This window comes from Nicotiana attenuata, chromosome 1 (genome assembly GCF_001879085.1).
Source record: "Nicotiana attenuata strain UT chromosome 1, NIATTr2, whole genome shotgun sequence".
Taxonomy (NCBI): domain Eukaryota; kingdom Viridiplantae; phylum Streptophyta; class Magnoliopsida; order Solanales; family Solanaceae; genus Nicotiana; species Nicotiana attenuata.
Genome location: NC_031989.1, coordinates 32,191,117 through 32,209,986, shown reverse-complemented (window position 1 = coordinate 32,209,986; position 18,870 = coordinate 32,191,117). Strand labels below are relative to the sequence as shown.

General features: G+C 40.0%; 1 protein-coding gene across 1 annotated transcript; it reads right to left on the bottom strand.

The window, feature by feature from the left end:
* LOC109224039 (vacuolar protein sorting-associated protein 36) lies at positions 11,784-18,036 on the bottom strand. The gene is made up of 9 exons (XM_019388582.1): positions 17,263-18,036; positions 16,717-16,920; positions 16,369-16,462; positions 16,128-16,185; positions 15,863-15,932; positions 13,924-14,059; positions 13,771-13,855; positions 12,434-12,487; positions 11,784-12,326 (listed from the first exon to the last, which is right to left on the bottom strand). Exons 1-9 carry the CDS (start codon positions 17,857-17,859, stop codon positions 12,323-12,325), a joined length of 1,302 nt encoding a protein of 433 aa, XP_019244127.1. The 5' UTR covers positions 17,860-18,036; the 3' UTR covers positions 11,784-12,322.

Here is an 18,870-nt window from a genome sequence, read left to right as displayed (position 1 = left end):
TCCCTCAATCTCTGCAACACAACCCTCAAATACTCCGCGTGCTCCTCCTGACTACGCGAATATACCAGAATATCATCAATAAAGACTATGACAAACAAGTCAAGATAAGGCCGGAACACGCTGTTCATCAAATGCATGAACGCTGCTGGGGCATTGGTCAGCCCAAAAGACATAACCAGGAACTCATAATGACCATATCCGGTCCTGAAAGCAAGAAAATAGATAGAGGGAGACGCCAAATCTTGGGTGGTTTCGTTATGGGATGGTATTAGTAGTACTGTTAAACTTGAAATTTATTTCTTCCGCATGTTAAATTATATTGCTATAAATTGTTGATGCTAAGTCATTAAATAAAATGAAAATGGAAAACAGGTTAAATAGTTCAGTTAGTTGGCTTGCCTAGCTTTCACTAGTAGGCGCCATCACGACTCCCGAGGGTGGGAAATCCGGGTCGTGACATCCGAATCCCTGATCTTCAACTGGTGATAACCTGAACAGAGATCGGTCTTGGAGAACACTCTCGCTCCCTGAAGCTGGTCGAATAAATCATCAATGCGAGGCAAAGGATACTTGTTCTTAATTATTACCTTGTTCAATTGCCTATAATCAATGCACATTCTCATAGTGCCATCCTTCTTCTTCACGAACAGAACTGGGGCACCCCAAGGCGGCACACTAGGCCGAATGAACCCCTTATCAAGGAGTTCCTAAAGCTGCTCCTTTAACTCCTTCAAATCCGCTGGTGCCATACGATACGGAAAAATAGAGATGGGCTGAGTGCCCGGCACCAGGTCAATACCAAAATCAATATCCCTGTCCGGTGGCATGCCCGACAGGTCTGCAGGAAATACATCAGGGAAATCCCTCACAATTGGAACAGAATCAATATTGGGAGCCTCAGCTCCGACATCCCTTACAAAGGCTAGATAAGAAAGACAACCCTTCCCAACCATATGCTGGGCTTTCAAGAAAGAGATCACTTTACTAGGAACATAATCAGTTACACCTCGCCACTCGATCCGTGGCACACCCGGTATAGCCAATGTGACTGTTTTAGCATGACAATCTAGAATAGCGCGACACAGAGATAGCCAATCCATGCCCAGAATGACATCAAAATCCACCATACTCAACAATAAAAGATCCACTCGGGTTCTCAGACCCCCAATAGTCACCACACACGATCGGTATACACGGTCTACAATAACAGTATTGCCTACCGGGGTAGATACATAAACAGGTAAGGCAAGAAACTCACGGGGCGTACCCAAATAATGAGCAAAGTATGATGACACATAAGAAAAGGTGGAACCGGGATCAAATAATACAGAGGCATCTATGTGGCAGACTGAAACAATACCTGTAATAACAGCATCTGAAGCAATAGCATCGGGTCTGCCTGGAAGAGCATAGAAACGGGTCTGACCGCCCCCCGATCGACCTCCCCCTCTGGGCGACCCCTAGCTGACAAACCTCCACCCCTAGCTGGCTGGGCGGGTGGTGGTGAAGCAACTGGCGTTGAAGCCGATGACTAGCCCCTCTGCTGGGATGAACTAGCAAAACGATGAGGACACTGCCTCCACATGTGACCCATCTCTCCACACTCATAATAACTCCCAGGTGCTGGAGAAGGGGACTGAAGGGAACCCCTCGCACCGAAGTGACTAGCAGATGCACTCGGCATAGAAGAGCCCTAAACTGATGGAGCACGGGATGAACTCTGACCTGAAAGGGCACTAAGTGATGACTGGCCCTGATGTGAACTGTGAGAACCATGACCCGATGATGCCCCACGATAACCTGGGCGAGCTGGCTGAGCGGGCCTAAATGGACGGCCTCAGCCGTACTGAAACTGACCCCTCGAAGGAGCACCACTGTAACTACCAGATCCTCGATGCCTCTTGGCCTCCCTCTCCTCTCGCTCCTGGAGATGAACAGACCCAATATCTCGGGCAATATCCACAACCTCCTCGAACGTAGCACCAGTCACCCTTTCCCTGGTCATAAGAATACGGTGCTGATAAGTAAGACCATCAACAAACCTCCTTATCCTCTCTCTATCTGTAGAAACCAACCAGATGGCATGACGAGCCAACTCAGAGAAACTCAACTCATACTGCGACATGGTCATCTCCCTCTGACGCAACCACTCAAACTACCTACACAGCTCCTCTCTGCGAGACTGCGACACATACTTCTCCAGAAAGAGAACGGAGAACTGCTGCCAGGAAAGGGGTGCTGCACCAACAGGCCTACGCCTCTAAAAAACCTACCACCAAGTGAAAGCAGCTCCTGAAAACTGATAAGTCGTGAAAGCGACCCCGCTGGTCTCCAGAATACCTGTTGTACGAAGCATCCTCTAACACTTATCCAAAAAGCCCTGGGCATCCTCGCCCTCTGCACCACTGAAGGTCGGAGGCTGAAGCCTACCAAATCTCTCCAACCTACGCTGCTCGTCCTCTGGCATGGCAGGAACTACATAGTCCTGAGTAGCTGCAACCGGCTGGGCTGGATGTGCCCCCGGCGTCTGAAGCTCCTGCACGACCCGCTCAGGTGTGCGAGCGGCGGGAGTCTGACTGCGTCCCCCGGCCTGAGAAGTAGCTGCGGTTGTAGTGGCTGAAACCGCCTGAGCTAGGCCAGTGCAAATTGATAAGATCTGAGCCAAGGCCTCCTGAAGACCCGGAATCACAATGGGCACAGCTGGTGCTGCTGGAGCTCCATAGCTGGGACCTGGGCCAACTAGTGGATCTACAGGTGCTGCCCTCGGTGCTCTGCCTCTACCACGACCACGACCGCGTCCTCGGCCTCTAGTGGCCCCAGCTGGTGGTACTGGTGGTCGTCCATCCTAACCGGTAGCGCGTGTCTTCGCCATCTGTGACAGAATAGAATAACAGAAGTATAGTACTCGGATCAACAAATTCGCACAACCAAAATTTCAAGAATATGAAGTTTTCCTAAATTCTGCAGCCTCTCCAGGATAAATATAGACATCTACGTACCGATCCGCGAGACTCTACGAAACCTGCTCATGACTCGTGAGACCTATGTAACCTAGGCTCTGATACCAACTTGTCACGACACTAAACCCGGACCCGGTCGTGATGGTTCCTCTCGTGAAGACAAGTCTAGCCAATTAAACCCAATTCACCTTTTTAAACAGTTAAGCAGTAATAAACAGACGAAGCATGAGTAATTAAGCCAAAGTCTAAGCAAAAGATAGTATAATATGCGGAATACAGCCCGATACCGGGGTGTCACAAGTCACGAGCATCTAACAACACGGAATACTCCAAAGCAACTACAGAGTTCAGTACAAAACTAAAGACATGAAGAAATAAGATAGGGAGGAGCTCCAGACTGCGAACGCCAACAGCTACCTAAAGACTCCTCGGATCCGCCTGAAGCTGGAAATGATCAGCACTCGAGAGCGGGACCAGATACGCCTGAATCTGCACACAGGATGCAGGGAGTAAAGTGAATACTCCAACTCAGTGTGTAACAAATGTAAATGACGACTGAAAGCAAGAAAACACGAAATGCACAAAGCGTTCTATAATGAAGCAGTAAAACCATTTAAAAACAGTAAACCAGTGAAAAGATAGGTGAAATCCTTTTTCGACAAGTAAGCAGGTAATTGACAAGAAATTAAGGAAAATAAACACATAGAAGTTTGCCCCTTGGGCACAGTATCAACAAATCCTCCCCTCGGGCAACATCTTAGAACAATATCAGCCCCACGGGCTCAATCTCACATCACACTGGGTACCCGCGCTCACTGGGGGTGTGCGGACTCCTGGAGGGTCCCCTTACGGCCCAAACACAATATCACGCCATCTCGTGGCGTCATCACTAGGCTCTCGGCCTCATATCAATCAAGCCACCTCGTGGCGTACATATCTCAGTCCCTCGGCCTCAAATAAATATCACCATTTCCTCACAACATAGGTCCTCGGCCTTACTCAGTCAAAAATCCTCACAAGCCAATCGAGCAATAGTAAAACAGTGTTTCTCATCCCAAACATCATTTAAAAATATCATTTAAGTATTAAAACGGAGTAAACATGGTTGAGTATGAAAACAGTGGAAAATAACATGACTGAGTTCAAGTATAAAGTCGAAACAGTGAAGAAATATCAATAAAAATCCCCGAAGGGTTCAAATAGTTGGCATTCAGCCCAAATATGGCATTCAGCCCAAATAATGATGATAGCAAATAGGTTTCAGTCAAATACGCGGTAAAATCATCAATCGGGACGGACCAAGTCACAATCCCCAATAGTGCACGACTCCACGCTCGCCATTAAGCGTGTGCCTCACCTCAATATAGCACTACATTGTGCAAATCCGGGGTTTCAAACCCTCAGACCATCATTTAGAATCATTACTCACCTCGAACCGGTCAAATCTCTAGCTCATGACGCCTTTTTCCCTCGAATCGGCCTCCACTCGCGTCGAATCTATCCAAAATTAGAACGAGGACGTCAAAATAGGCTAAGGGAACGAAGCCCAAGCGAAAACAATCAATAAATAACACAAATCCCAAAATTACCAAAACTCGACCCCCGAGCCCACGTCTCGGAATTCGATAATTTTTACACCAATAGATTACTTATCTCCCCACGAGTTCATACATATTAAAAGTTCAAAAATCCGACCTCAAATGGTCAATCAAATCCTCAATCATAGGTCTCCAATACTAAAACCTAGTTTCCCCAATTTTCACCCTTAATTTCCATAATTTCTAGCTCTAATCCATGAAATAATAACATAGGAACGAGTTTTAGGTCAATGATGTTCCCTTGAAATCCCTCTTTGAAATCGTCCAAAAAGCTCCAAAGCCGAGATAAAAATGATGAAATAACTCAAAATTCGCGAAGGACACAATTTATACCTTCTGCCCAGACATTTTCGCATCTGCGGCCCTTTTACCGCTTCTGCGGTACCGCATGCGGTACAAATCACCGTATCTGCGGTCCTCACTTAAACTCCCCTTTCCGCACCTGCGATCTATTATCCGCATCTGCGACTCCGCAGATGCGGTCCTCTTAACCGCTTCTGCGTTTCCTGCCCCTCAAGCCCTTTTCTTTTCTACGTTCGAATCCTCCGCTTATGCGGCACCGCACCTGCGGTCCCCAATCCGCAGATGGGAAAATACCCGAAGCAGCAAATTCAGCAGCTACAACAAAGTCCAAACTTCTCCGTTAACCATCTGAAATCACCCCGAGGCCCTCCGAGACCTCAACCAAAAGCACAAACATATCCTAATACCTTATTCAAACTTGTTCCAATCTTCAAAACACCTCAAAAAACATCAAATCATTCAAAACACATCGGATTCAAGCCAAACTTTCTAAAATCTTCTGAATTCCGCTTTTGATCAAAAACCAAACCACGTCCGGATAACCTGAAATTTTGCACACACATCCCAAATGCCCTAACAAAGCTACTGAAACTCTCAAAATTCCATTCCGACCCCTAGATCAAAATCTCACCCACAAACGGAAATTACCAAAATATCAACTTCGCCAATTCAAGCCTAAATCTACTCCGAACCTCCAAAACCCATTTCGATCACACTCCTAAGTCTCAAATCACCTCTCGAAGCTAACTGAACCATTGGAACTCACATCCGAGCCCTCTAACACATAAGTCATCATCCGGTTGACTTTTCCAACCTAAACTCACTCCAAAGAGACTAAGTGTCTCAAACTTCACCAAAATCATTCCGGATTCGATCCGACCAACCCGATACCACAAAACACGGATAATCAAAGCATAAAGAAGCAGAAATGGGAGAAACGGAATGGTAACTCATGAGACGACTGGTCGGGTCGTCACATGTCCATTTTCTGTTAGGAAAAATGATTTTTTCCTGAAAATTAGGGCTGTTTTGAGGGAATAATTCCCTTATCTTTAGGAGCACATGGGATATTTCATTCCCTATATATATAGGACCCCCCCCCCCCTCCTCCCCACCCACTCAAGGGACGAAAAAATAATCAGACCCAAAAAACCTCTGAAAATCCTGCTTTCCTTTGGGATTAGCTCTTCTATTTTCACTCGAAGTTTGGAGCAGTTTTTACTTTGGATTTTGTGGGTTTTTAAGCTGAAATCTGACCTGATACTGAAGCTATTGGCTGGTTAATATTGTTTTTTTTCTTGGCTGCTGAACTATCTGTCTTTACTTAGCAATTTTGGATCAATTCTTAAGCAAATAGGTACACACTTCACCTTATGCTTAAGTATTTGTAAATCTGATTTGAAGATAAATGTAAGTGATTTCTGTTAATGATGTGTCATTTTGTGATGTGATTCATCCTCCTAAATGCAACAACATTTGAGTTTTCCTTGAACATGTGACTCCTTGTTAATCCAGTGTTCTTATGCCATGAAAAATATGTTTCTTGTATATGTTAAATACAACAGTAGTCATTTGTTTATTTTATATTATGTATACTATTTTTGTCCGTTCTGGTCCGAACTGAGTTTTGCTAGAACAGAATTCTGATTATACATGGAAGAGCTGGCAGCCTTCTGAAAGACTATTACTGAATTTTCAATTGTAGTCATTAGGGTAGTTATTTTGACAATTTAGATCAAGTTTGCCTATCACTCCATTGTTGAGTCATATTCATCTTTGTTTAATCACGGGATCATAGTCTATTGTTACTACCAAGTAGACATGAAATTTTGATGTAAATAGATCTTGATGTATAAGCATGTTGGGATATCCAATATTGAATGTTCTCAATAGTTAATCTTTCATGTGTTGGATTTGTTTGGAAGTTCAGGATGAGTATGTAATATCATTAGCATCATTTTTTATTTTAAAAAAGGTGTGTTGATTAGTGTACTGGCCATGGTGCATCTTTTAAGTTTGAGATCAAGTTCATACACTTCCAAAAGAAACTCATGGTTCAACTGCTAAATGATGTCCAGATTTATTATCTTATGAATCCGGTATTGATAAAGTGACTATACATCTGATGTTAGTGTGATTAGCTAGTAGTCTAAAGTAGTTCAAGCTAATGTCACTGTTATTAATGGTGTGTCAGTAAATTAAAGTCCATAATATGATTATTTATGCATACTTGATTTTCAGAATTTAATATAGTGATTTATTATTTGTGGATTTGAAGAGATTGACTTCAGTTAGGGCCTTAGCATATTAAAGGCCTTCCTGTTAAAATTGTTGGGCCTGGTGTTAGCCCAAAATGAGACAGCCCGGTCGAAATCAGACCTGGCAAGGTCTCTGAGGTCTTTTTCCCATTTCTGGGCTCTATTTCGAGCCCAAGCAACATCAGCGTTATTGTTCTTTAAAGAGTTTTTTTATTAAATAACATAATGGGCTTGCTGCTGGGCCCATCTTTCCAGAATAGTTAAAAGCACACAATCTTTCCAATGCTATATATACAATTCGTGGCCTTATCACAAACTTCAAATCGTTTTAAGAAGTGAATATGAACCTTCGTAGTTTTCTTTAGGCGCGCTATAATAAATCATCATAGATACGGGTACGGTTTCCGTGACGTAGTTGTGTCCATATCTGGGTGTACATTTCATGTGATACGACCACAATATCTAACAATTTTAATAAAATAAACATGTCGCGAACCACGGGTGCATTTCATGTAGCATGGTTTACGATATTTTCCAAAACAAACAAGTGTACGACAATCGTAACTTGTTCTAGAAATAATTCCATAAATAATTAAAAGCGGTTAGAAAGTTAAAAATGCACAATAGGTTCTAAACCTGTACTAAATTAGATAATTAGGCCAATTAATAATAGTTGAGCGACCGTGTTAGAACCACGAAACCCGGGAATGCCTAACACCTTCTCCCGAGTTAACAAAATTCCTTACCCGGATTTCTGTGTTTTGTGGACTGTAAAATAGAGTCAAACTTCCTCGATTCGGGATTTTAAACCGGTGACTTGGGACACCATAAACTATCCCAAGTGGCGACTCTAAATTTGAATAAATAATCTTGTTTCGGTTATTGTCACTTTAATTGAAATAACTGGCGGTGAAGAAGGATTTGCACATGGTGTTCATTGACCTAGAGAAGGCCTATGACAAAGTCCCCAGAGAGGTTCTATGGAGATGTTTGGAGGCTAGAGGAGTGCCTGTAGCGTATATTAGAATGATTCAGGACATGTATAATGGAGCTAAGACACGGGTTAGGACAGCAGGTGGAGACTCGGATTACTTTCCGGTTGAGATGGGGTTGCATCAGGGATCAGCACTTAGCCCGTTTTTGTTTTCCCTGGTGATGGATTCTTTGACACGTCACATTCAGGGGGAGGCGCCTTGGTGCTTGCTATTTGTGGATGACATAGTCCTGATTGATGAGACACGAGGTGGCGTTAACGAGAGGCTGGAGGTCTGGAGACATACCCTGGAGTCTAAGGGTTTCAAGTTGAGCAGGACCAAGACAGAATACTTGGAGTGCAAGTTCAGCGGTGTTACCCTGGAGGCGGACGGTGATATGAAACTCGAAACGCAAGTCATTTCCAAGAGAGAGAGTTTCAAGTATCTGGGATCTATAATTCAGAATGATGGGGAGATAGATGAGGATGTCACACACCGTATCGGAGCATGGTGGATGAAGTGGAAGCTCGCTTCCGGTGTCTTGTGTGATAAGAATGTGTCGTTGTGACTTAAAGGTAAGTTCTACAAGGTAGTTGTTAGACTGACTATGTTGTATGGGGCAGAGTGTTGGCCAGTCAAAACCTCTCATGTCCAGCAGATGAGGGTAGCGGAAATGAGGATGTTGAGATGGATGTGTGGGCATACTAGGTTGGATAGAATTAGGAATGAAGTTATTCGAGACAAGGTGGGAGTGGCCCCTGTGGAGGAAAAGATGCGTGAGGCAAGGTTGAGGTGGTTCGGGCATGTTAAGAGGAGAAGCGCAGATGCCCTGGTCAGGAGATGTGAGAGGTTGGCCTTAGGAGGTGTGAGGAGGGGTAGAGGTATGCCAAAGAAGTCTTGGGGAGAGGTGATCAGGCGGGACATGGCGATACTTGAGCTAACCGAGGACATTACTCTAGATAGAAGGGTGTGGAGGTTGAAGATTAGGGTAGAAGGTTAGTAGGTAGTCCTGCATCTCCCTTTGTCTTCTCTAGCTCGATAGTATTAGCGCTAGTTCGGTACCCTTTTTTTCCTTAGTTTTCTATATTCGCGTGTCTCGTTTCGTTGTTACTTGCCATTGGTAATTTCGTGGTTTGCTAGCAGTACTTCGTTCATATTCTCGTCTGCTGCCTTGGAATTAGTTTTCTAAATATGTTATCTTGCTGCTACTTGTTATCAGTACCCCTTTCATATTATCTGTTGCTATCTCCGATTTAGTTTTCTAATTATTGTTTTGCTATTACTTGCTACCAGGGCTTCTCTCACCTTCTTTAGCCGAGGGTCTATCGGAAACAGTCTCTCTGCCCTTCCAGGGTAGGGGTAAGGCTGCGTACATCCTACCCTCCCCAGACCTAACTTGTGGGACCACACTGGGCTGCTGTTGTAATCATAAAAATAATGGTCGATTTAATAGCAAATTTATAAAAGAACTATAGTACTTTATTTTTATATTTTAATAAAATTACTTAAATTATAATTTACTTAGAACTTAAATTAATGGCACTAGGTGAAAAAAAAAATGGTAAAAAACAAATTTTGCATTGTAAGTTTTCATACTTTCCGAAAAAGAAATTAATTTTTTTGGTTTAGAAACTTCCATAATGAAAAACCTTTTTCCCATATAACATAGGAAATGGTTAATTTGCCTATGTATATATAATGCCCCTCGTTAGTGTCTTTAGTACCCATAATACCTATAATTTCTTTCGTCCAACGTAGAGCTTAGGGCTTTTACTTCTTCGACGTCAATAGTTATACGTTCTCTTTAGGGTTCATAGTTATACGTTCTCTTTAGGGTTCATGGCGTTGCTTTGTCGTTCTCAGCCAAAAGTTTTTGGCCAAGTCAAATATAAATTGGCTTGTTGCAAGAAGAGGAACATCTCGAATACCGCCAACGATATGATTGATGTTATGCATTAATCGAGGATACACGACAGAAGGAATTGTTCTATTTCCAAGCTTCACCTTCAAAACGCATAGATTTTTTTCAAAATTTTTCTCGAATCACGTGTTTTTCTCCTCGTAAGACTGAAGTGGGAAAAGGCTATCAAGGAATTGCGGGTTGCAGCATTGAATAACGTGGGTGGCTCTAGGGTAAGGCCATTAAAGCTTTTGCTTTAGGCCCCCAAAACTTTTTTTATTAGTTATAATTATTTATACTAGTAAGATTTTTTTAAGTTCACAAAATATTAACATTTTGTTCCAATGCCCTACATTGGTTCTAGTTATCAAATATTTTATTAGTAGATATAAATATTTAAATAATTTAACAAAAAATTTTAAAATATTAGATAATGTTATACTATGGAATACTAAAGAAAACGAACCTTGAAAGAAAATTTATTAAAAACACACAATTTTTTCTTAGTTATCTAAATTAATCGTGTATCTTTGTCAAATCGTTGTCACATTACTAATGTTATTTCCACACGTCTTCTTAAGTTTTGACTTTAGCCTCCGATTTCCTTGAGCCGCCCCTGTTGAAGAAACGCTACGCGCCAATGTGATCTTGAAATCCCAACAACAAGTTCTCGGGAAAGAGATGAAAAAGAGATGAAGAAGAAAACTGAGCTGTGGGAAAAGCAGTTGCAAGAGAAAGCCAAGTCACAACGGAAAAGAGATAAAGAAGCGGCTCGGATTGCCATTGAAAGCATAAAAAGGACGGTTGATATTTTGATGATATATGCAAGCCGAAAGAGAACTCTTGATGATCATCGGTGCTACAAGTTCTTGGTAGTTAAAGAGTTCGCATATTCTAGTCTACTTTTCTAGTGTGGTTTGTTTTTGATTCGTTCTTTATTTTCATGTTATTAGTACTTCGTAGCATAAAGTTGAATAGTGGAGTAAAGATGAGAGGAGATTGGAGACGGCAGTTAGGGAGAGCTAAATATTTAAGCAGTTTAAATTATCGTGAAATGATTACCTCTACCTGAAACGATTGTAATTAAGAGTCTGTAATTTGTGTAATACAAGAACAGTTTTACGTATACTGTTGCATATGTTGTTATTAGTTATCAATTATCAAAGTATGTTTTTCAGAAAATTTTCCCTTAGAATTCACGTTTGAGAGGTTTCGGAGCTTTTTCCCGGTAACATGAACGTTTGGAAAAAGCAATTGTTTCTCATATTAGATGTTGGATATATTAGGAATGCGTATTTAACATGGAATTTGCTAAAAACTTGATATTCACATTTGGTAGAATTCCACGTATCAAAATCATTTCTGAAATTCTTGTTGGGATTTATTTACCCAGTATCACAATATTCTGAAATTGTTGTTGGTACTTTTTTTAGCCATCTTATCAAAATGGTATTATTATATTGATACAAAAATATTCAATTTAGTGATATCGAGTTTTCTTTCCAACTTAATCGGTATCATTGGATGTAAATATATCTTCTTTACACAAATAGCTGGACAGATTCATTATTTACTTTTTCTAACCAGTATACATAAATTATACAATGCACACTTATACTATCAAGCAAACACAACAAAACTTACAAAAGACAATGGCAGCCAAAAAAATCACCTTGTTTCGAAACAGACGGTACCTTACTCAAGTCCTTTACTCATTTAGTTATCCATACAACTAGTTTTGACTCGCTCAAAAATTAAAAGCTCAATCTTTGTTTCCAAATAACTGGAGATATTGAATATTTCGTCGGCTAAACTGCATATGAGCCACACACAACTAGAGATCTGGTTGGTTGCAATGAACTCATTGTGCTTTCGATTACCAAATGTACAGAAAAGAATCTTCGTGCCTTGCATACAAAATGATAACTCAAAACAAAAGGAATGCTAATGTGCTTAAATAACTATAATACAGACTAGATCAACTCTTTATTTCTGCAGAAAGGTAACTAGAATCATGTGCCACGATATATTGCCTTTACCTTGTAATGCCTGCACCTAATGTGGATTTCTCTGTCCTTATCATGCTGAAGTATGTAATTTCAACTCAATTCCTCCACCACGAGTATCCTAACAAGCAAAATCTAGGGAAACCTCCAGCCTTGTGATCTCCCCTTCCGGCTCTTCAAATGGGGACGGGGACTATTCATCCTATTTTTAGTCTCCCGTTCAAGCTTTGCAGTAAATAAATTTCCACGAGGCACCTAAAGCAGCAAACTAGCCCTGAAAGAGCATCCTGATGCATGAAGTTCTTTATCATGCTGCTTCTATTTCACCTGGGAAATTATCAGAATTTAAAAAGGGAAATGTGAGAAGCGCGTCATTATGTTGCTGTTCTCTTTACAAATTTAAAAACTAAACGCAGAAGTTACAAGAAGAAAACCTGGCAGCAGAGATAGCTTTGATCCATGTATGATAGATTCCATATTCTTTCACTCTGCAACAGATCAATCGAGGATTACCTCAAGTTTCTCAACTATTCCTAGATTAGTAGAGAACACTGAAGAAAGAACTTGACAGCATAAAAAGTAAAACAATACGTATCCATGTCAAGGAACTTCTAATAACATACAAAAGCAGAAATTGGAAACCCTAGTAAGTTGCATGGTGAAGATTTTCACCAAAGCTCAGATAACATGTAAGAAAATAGATGTTGGACCTGACTCAAACCCGAAAGCTAGTCATGAGATGAGGATTGCCCAAAAACCATATACGGAGACAACACACTCCCTCAACCAATATGAGACATTTTAAGTTAAGTTAACACAAGCTAGATGGAATTTTGTCTATGTTTTCAAGTTAAAACAAACACGACCTCACATAGTTGACTAAAATGTTACAATTGAATTAACTAAATACTATCCGAATAGTGAATTAAAACCAACTTAACTATCATCGTTTACACATATAACCAAAGCTAGATGATCACGATTTATAGATTTTCGGCAGAATGACAAACTACCTAACATTCTAATAAGAAAATGATCAACTTGTGTTGGCTACACAAACATCCTTTAGCTATCCCTCAAAATCATAGTTTGCTAAAATCAAACATATGTAAGGGTTCTACCATCTAGATGATCATGATTCATAGATTTTCCACATAACAACAAATTACCTAGAATTCTAATAAGAAAATGATCGACTTTTGTTGGCTATACAAACATCCTTTGGTTATCCATCAACATCACAGTTTGCTGAAATCAAAACACAGTAGGAGTTAAGGCACCAAGTTTTAGTTGGATAGCATCATAACAACTCCAGCTTCCCATGTGACCCAATTTAATACCACACTTTAGAGAACCAACCATCACAAACACTAGTTATTGGACCAATCAGACCTTATCGGATATTGTTGAATCGTGCGACAATCTTATCAAAAGCTTAAGTTGTAAGAGAGAACACACTTTTAGTTACTTAATTATATCTTTCAACAGATATCCTCCTACAATTTTCTAGAAATAGGTTCCTTCGGGATCAGGAAACCAAGATGGATTCCTATAGTGGTCCCGAAAACTTTTCGGTGCCCAGACGATGAACAAAAAGCACTCTAGTAAAACAACATCTTGATTAGTGGGCAGCCCCATTCATATATAACGTAATTAAGGATAGCTCTAATCAAGGCCCAAACAAAAAAAAGGGCCTAACTACATCCCCAACAGAAATAACACCAACATTATATGTGTCGACTAGAACAGTTTGCATCTGTAAGTCACTTACAAGAATATATCATCAGCATCAATTTCTTGCAACAAATTGACGAAAAAGCGGAATCCATCTGGACTAACATCTCTACACAGAAGTCCTGCAAAATAAGATCACAACTTAAGCACCGCTTTCTATGAGTTAAGAATTAAAATCTGCAGAACATACCTTTGGCCTCGGCTGCAAGAAGGTGCTCTTTGGCCATAGCTGGAGCAATTCCCAGAGTCATTGCAGCATCACTAGCAGTGATCCCTGCTCGTAAAGTGTCCGGTGTGGTAACCAAAGATCTTATTCTAGTAAATACCTGCAGTTGACAGCAGAATTGTGGGCATTAAGGGCATAGAAACAAATATTGTACACCAGGTCTATTTAATAGGAAATTGAAAAAGGACAAACTTCAAATGACTATTAAAAAGTCTATTTTGTAGTTGTCCTCTTAGTTATGTTAAGGAGAGGTACTCTTGGAATTCATTTAGGAGCCCTTTAAGGCATGAAAAGTCGTCATCACCTATGGATCTCAGTATGACATAAGTGATCATATAGTGATGTCAAAACCGTGTCCTACGTTATGAATAACTAACTACTTCTTGAGATTGCTAAGTAACTTATTTTCTCCTGGTTGAACAATTATTTCCTTAAATCATCCTCTTGCTGGCTGGCTGTCCAATGTAGAATGGTCTAAGACCTTCTCGTACCCCATTAGATGCCATTGGACATTATATAATTTAAGATCCTCTAAGCTTTGGGGTTCACACATGTAATAACATATGGACTTACAAGTGTGAGTTTGATTTTTTTAGGTTGTCTATGATACCACAATGAAAGAAGAGAGAAGTTCTGGGGACTAGGTTTTCAGAACAGCCAGCATAGTGGCCAGAAGAAACAGTGCCGTAAGAATGACCACTGAGAAAAGGTTGGTGCCGCAGAATGGTCAGGGGAGGAAGCATCATGCCAGCGGAGCAGATACTGAAAAACACGAGTGGTGCTACTGGAATGGTCACCAGAAAGGTAAGTTGCTCAGACACGGGTGCGGGTGTCCAACATGGGTGCTAGTCTAGAGGTTGCATCCTTCGAGATGTAAATTCTAAGATTAGGGTACGGATCCTAATACATATATAGGTGCGGGGATCCGGCGAAAAATTTCAAAAAAATAAAAATATCTCGAAATTTTGTGGAATACTTAGGTATAGCTTGTAAAGTGTGGATTTCCTTTTTATTCTCACGTTGTAGATAAGTAAATGATTGATTTTTTTAGATAAGGTATACTATTTTCTTCAGAATTACCCTAGTTTTGGTTCTGATTTTGGGAATCAAATTGTATCTCGTCTCGAATTTCTCTGTTCGTCGTGGTCAAAGTACCCAAAACTGTTTGACCAAATCCGGTACGGATCCCATACCCACACCCATACTAGTGTCATGTCGACACGGTTGCGGCACCTAAACTGCCGTGTCGGAGCAACTTAGACAGAAAGGACAAGAATTATAAACTTATGAAGACTATTGACCTGGAAGACGGCTTTTGACAGGCGGCACAAGGCTGTCCATCAGTAGGAAGTAGCCACTTATATCTCTATCAAGATTGTTAAGTCTTCAATACCATCAGGAAGAATCTAGAATCTAAGTGTTAAACCGATAACCTTAAAGCAATGCATAGTGTGTCCCAAGACCTATAAATTCCTCTCTAAATGCCATTATTACCGTTATGTTATACTATTATATAACTCAACACTCCCAACACCCTATCAGTCTAATACGTTAAACAAGACCTGTTTACCTATTCAGTATAATAGTCTCCTTCAGCAATCACTTGTATAGCAATTCTACTTTTGACGATGGATTAAATATCCATAAGTTGCATCATGAATACAACCAGAAATCTACTACTTGAGAGAGAATGATTGATGACGGATATAATCACAAGAACTCGGTATGACCAAAATACAGAAGGAGGACAATGGCAGTGAATTACTTAGAAGACTATGGACCCTTACATTAAGTTCAAGAAATGCAATAGGTAGTAGTAAGAGAGATTAGAGAAGACCAGAGAAAGCAAGAACTGTATTGGCAAAAAGGAGATGCTCAAGTGAAGTCAATATGAAAGTTTTACCTCATCATCACTGTGGCTTTTGCTCTGGATGACCATGACATCACTATCAAACTTCCGAAGCATAACTGGTCTGTAGAAGTAAAATGTTATTTCCTTTTTCTTTAATGCAAGCAAGTAGTCGAGACGAACCCCAAGTTACATTTAACCTATGGTTAAGAACTAGTTCAAGGATGAATGTGCGTGTGTGCATATTGAGAGAGAGAATATGTGTGTGCGCATGTGTGCCTGCAGCACGGGTATGTGTAAGGAATAAAGGAAGGCATACACGTCAAACTTCTCCCAGAGAGAACAAGCACGCAGCAAATCGTCGGGTGATATCAATTCTGTAAAATCGCAACAATAAAGTTATAACAGGTTGTAATGATACTACCAAAAGAATGAAGAAGAAACTAAAGTGACAGACTTTTGAGTTGAAGACTAATTAGTCAATAGGTCAGGTGCACACAAGTTGGACCGGACACCACGGTTATAAAAAAAATGGAAAAGGAAAAAGTTTCCAGGATTACCTGTTCCACGAGCCCGATTGAAAAGGCAATAGATGTCAATGAGATTAATCATTCCTCCAGATCTCTCCAGTGGAATTTTGACAAAATCTGCCAACTAAGTACCAACATATTATTATTTTTTTGCAAATTTACTGAAAAGCAAATATTTGCAAGATTACAAGCCAATTAGAAATATTACATTTCCTTGACAAGAATAATAAAGAAATTAAGAAACTGATAAGTCTGCTTTCTTCTACCCATGCCTCATATGTGCTTGTGAAGATTGGTGTCCCCTTTAGTTGCGATTACAATCAAGGCTAGCTCGTAAAAATGGATACACTTACTAGTATAGCTACCAGGAAGAAATACCTGCCGAGATAATTGTTGATGATACAAAGCACCAGCAGATTCTTTAGTAACTGGAGACACAATACCAACACTTAATAGTAATTCTTGCATCTCTTCTTTGGTGCCAATTTCCTCATCATTTGTGCCAGTGGCCTGACTAGTTGAGCCAGAGAGAAGCTTTGTTCTCATTCTCTCAGCTAGTATCACCATTTCTTTAGCCTTACCCTGTGTATGAGAATTATATCAACTGATAGTGGAGAGATGCACACGTAACAAACTTATCTACCACTAGTATTATAATTGAAACCAAATTATACACAGACGAACTCTTTCACCCTTCATTTCAGAAACTAAATGGCATATGATCCAACTTGTAAACACTAGAAGTTCCTTCAGTGCTTTACATATCAGAAAACTAAAAAAGGGAAGTTCTATTCGTGCCAAGACAAGAGCATGTTAAAGCTAATACCAAAATTTATCGCACTCATTTGTTACATATCCACAAAATCACTGAAATCAACACATAAAATAACTAAATAAAATAAAAAGACATGAACTTTAGCATACCATGAGAGCATTCAAATCCTGAAAAGCATCCTGCAAGCTCTTATCAGTATTCTCCCACATCTCCTGCTCTTTCCTCAATATCCCAGCTACACCAACAACCGGCATCCTCACTGCAAATCCTCCATTACCACCCGACACATGACCCGAACCCGAAGCCTCCGGCCCAGATTTTACTACCCCATCTTCCCAACCTTTCCTTCTCCATGCTTCCCAAAACTTCTCTAAAAACGAATCAATGTCCGATTTACCCCTAAAAATCAAAGTAATTACAACCATCGTCCCTTTAAGTGAAGCCTGAAATCGGAATCTAGGGCTTGCAAACATTGACTTGATAGATTTTTTGAGGGGGAAGATGTGAGTGACGCCTGAAAGAGGGATGAATACGGCAATAGGAGGGGAGGTGGTGGATGATTCTTGTACCCAAATAAGACGGTGAGTTGTGAGAATGAGGAGGCCCGATTTAAGGTGAGGGAAGTTTGGGTTTTCTTCAGAAAGGAGGTCTGCGGAGGAGAGAAGGCTGCACTCTACTTCGCCTGGTTCAAGCACCGGCCGCCCACTTCCGGTTAGCTTTGCCGCCGGTAGCCAATTCCCGGCCATACTGCCAAACTGAATAAACTTGAACTCAGACCAAACTCACTTCGGTCGTTTGCTTCCAAACAAGTAGTAATAGTAATAATAATAATATTCCAAATGCTTATGTACGTGTTTTTACGGTTAGCAGGTTGTAGTGTACTTGCTTGGAATTGATTCAGCTTTTAGAAAATGTTTTCCTTTTTTGTTCCAAGTCAACTACAAGCCATGTTAAAAGTTGTAGCTCATTAAAAAATAGAATGTTATATTTTTAATGTTTTATAGCCACATAATAGTATGGTATACCTTTTTAAGGTCTCACAACCATACAAATATTATGGTATATATAAAATTATAAGTTCTAAAAAAAAAATTATTTCTTCAATTTTGTGTAGAGACAAATTATGGCAAACAAATTGGAATACATGGACAAAATAATCATAGCTTAAAAAATTTAATGGAAATTATTGTGTAAAGTAGAAGAATGGATGATGTTGTCATTTTTAACTAAAACGAACAAATACTATAAAAATTAAATAAAAATAATAATTGATAGTTATGATAAAATGACTAAGCACTTAAGAATGTGATCAAAAATAGATAAAAAGTTAATTATTGGTGATAAGAATTATTTGGTACATTTACCGATGGAAAGTAGTAGATACCTAATGAAAAATAATAATAACAAAATGACATATAAGATGCCTCATCAAATTAATGATACATAAAAAATAAGGTGTTGAAATTTGAATACACAATTGTAATTACCAAAAGGAGATTATGAGAATGAATAAATAGTAGAGCATTGAAACGGGAATGTAAATAAAGATCAATTTTTTATTATGCGAATTTTTTTTGTTTTTGTTTTGAAAACCTAATATCCATTGGCTATCTATAGATGAGTTTACTTTTTTACTTGATTGGGGTGTATGTACATATTTTTTTAATCTATCAAGCTAATGTGATTTATGTTTACCTCGGAAAACGTCAGTAACAATTAAAGATGATTTGTGATTTTAAAGATATGTGATTTATTCT

Excerpts from the sequence above, each read along its gene's own strand:
- LOC109224039 (XM_019388582.1), bottom strand. The coding sequence starts at position 17,859 with ATGGCCGGGAATTGGCTACCGGCGGCAAAGCTAACCGGAAGTGGGCGG. Across the intron at positions 16,463-16,716 it reads ATCAACAATTATCTCGGCAG|TTGGCAGATTTTGTCAAAAT; the intron begins GTATTTCTTCCT and ends GTTGGTACTTAG. Across the intron at positions 13,856-13,923 it reads TCTTGCAGCCGAGGCCAAAG|GACTTCTGTGTAGAGATGTT; the intron begins GTATGTTCTGCA and ends CTTATTTTGCAG.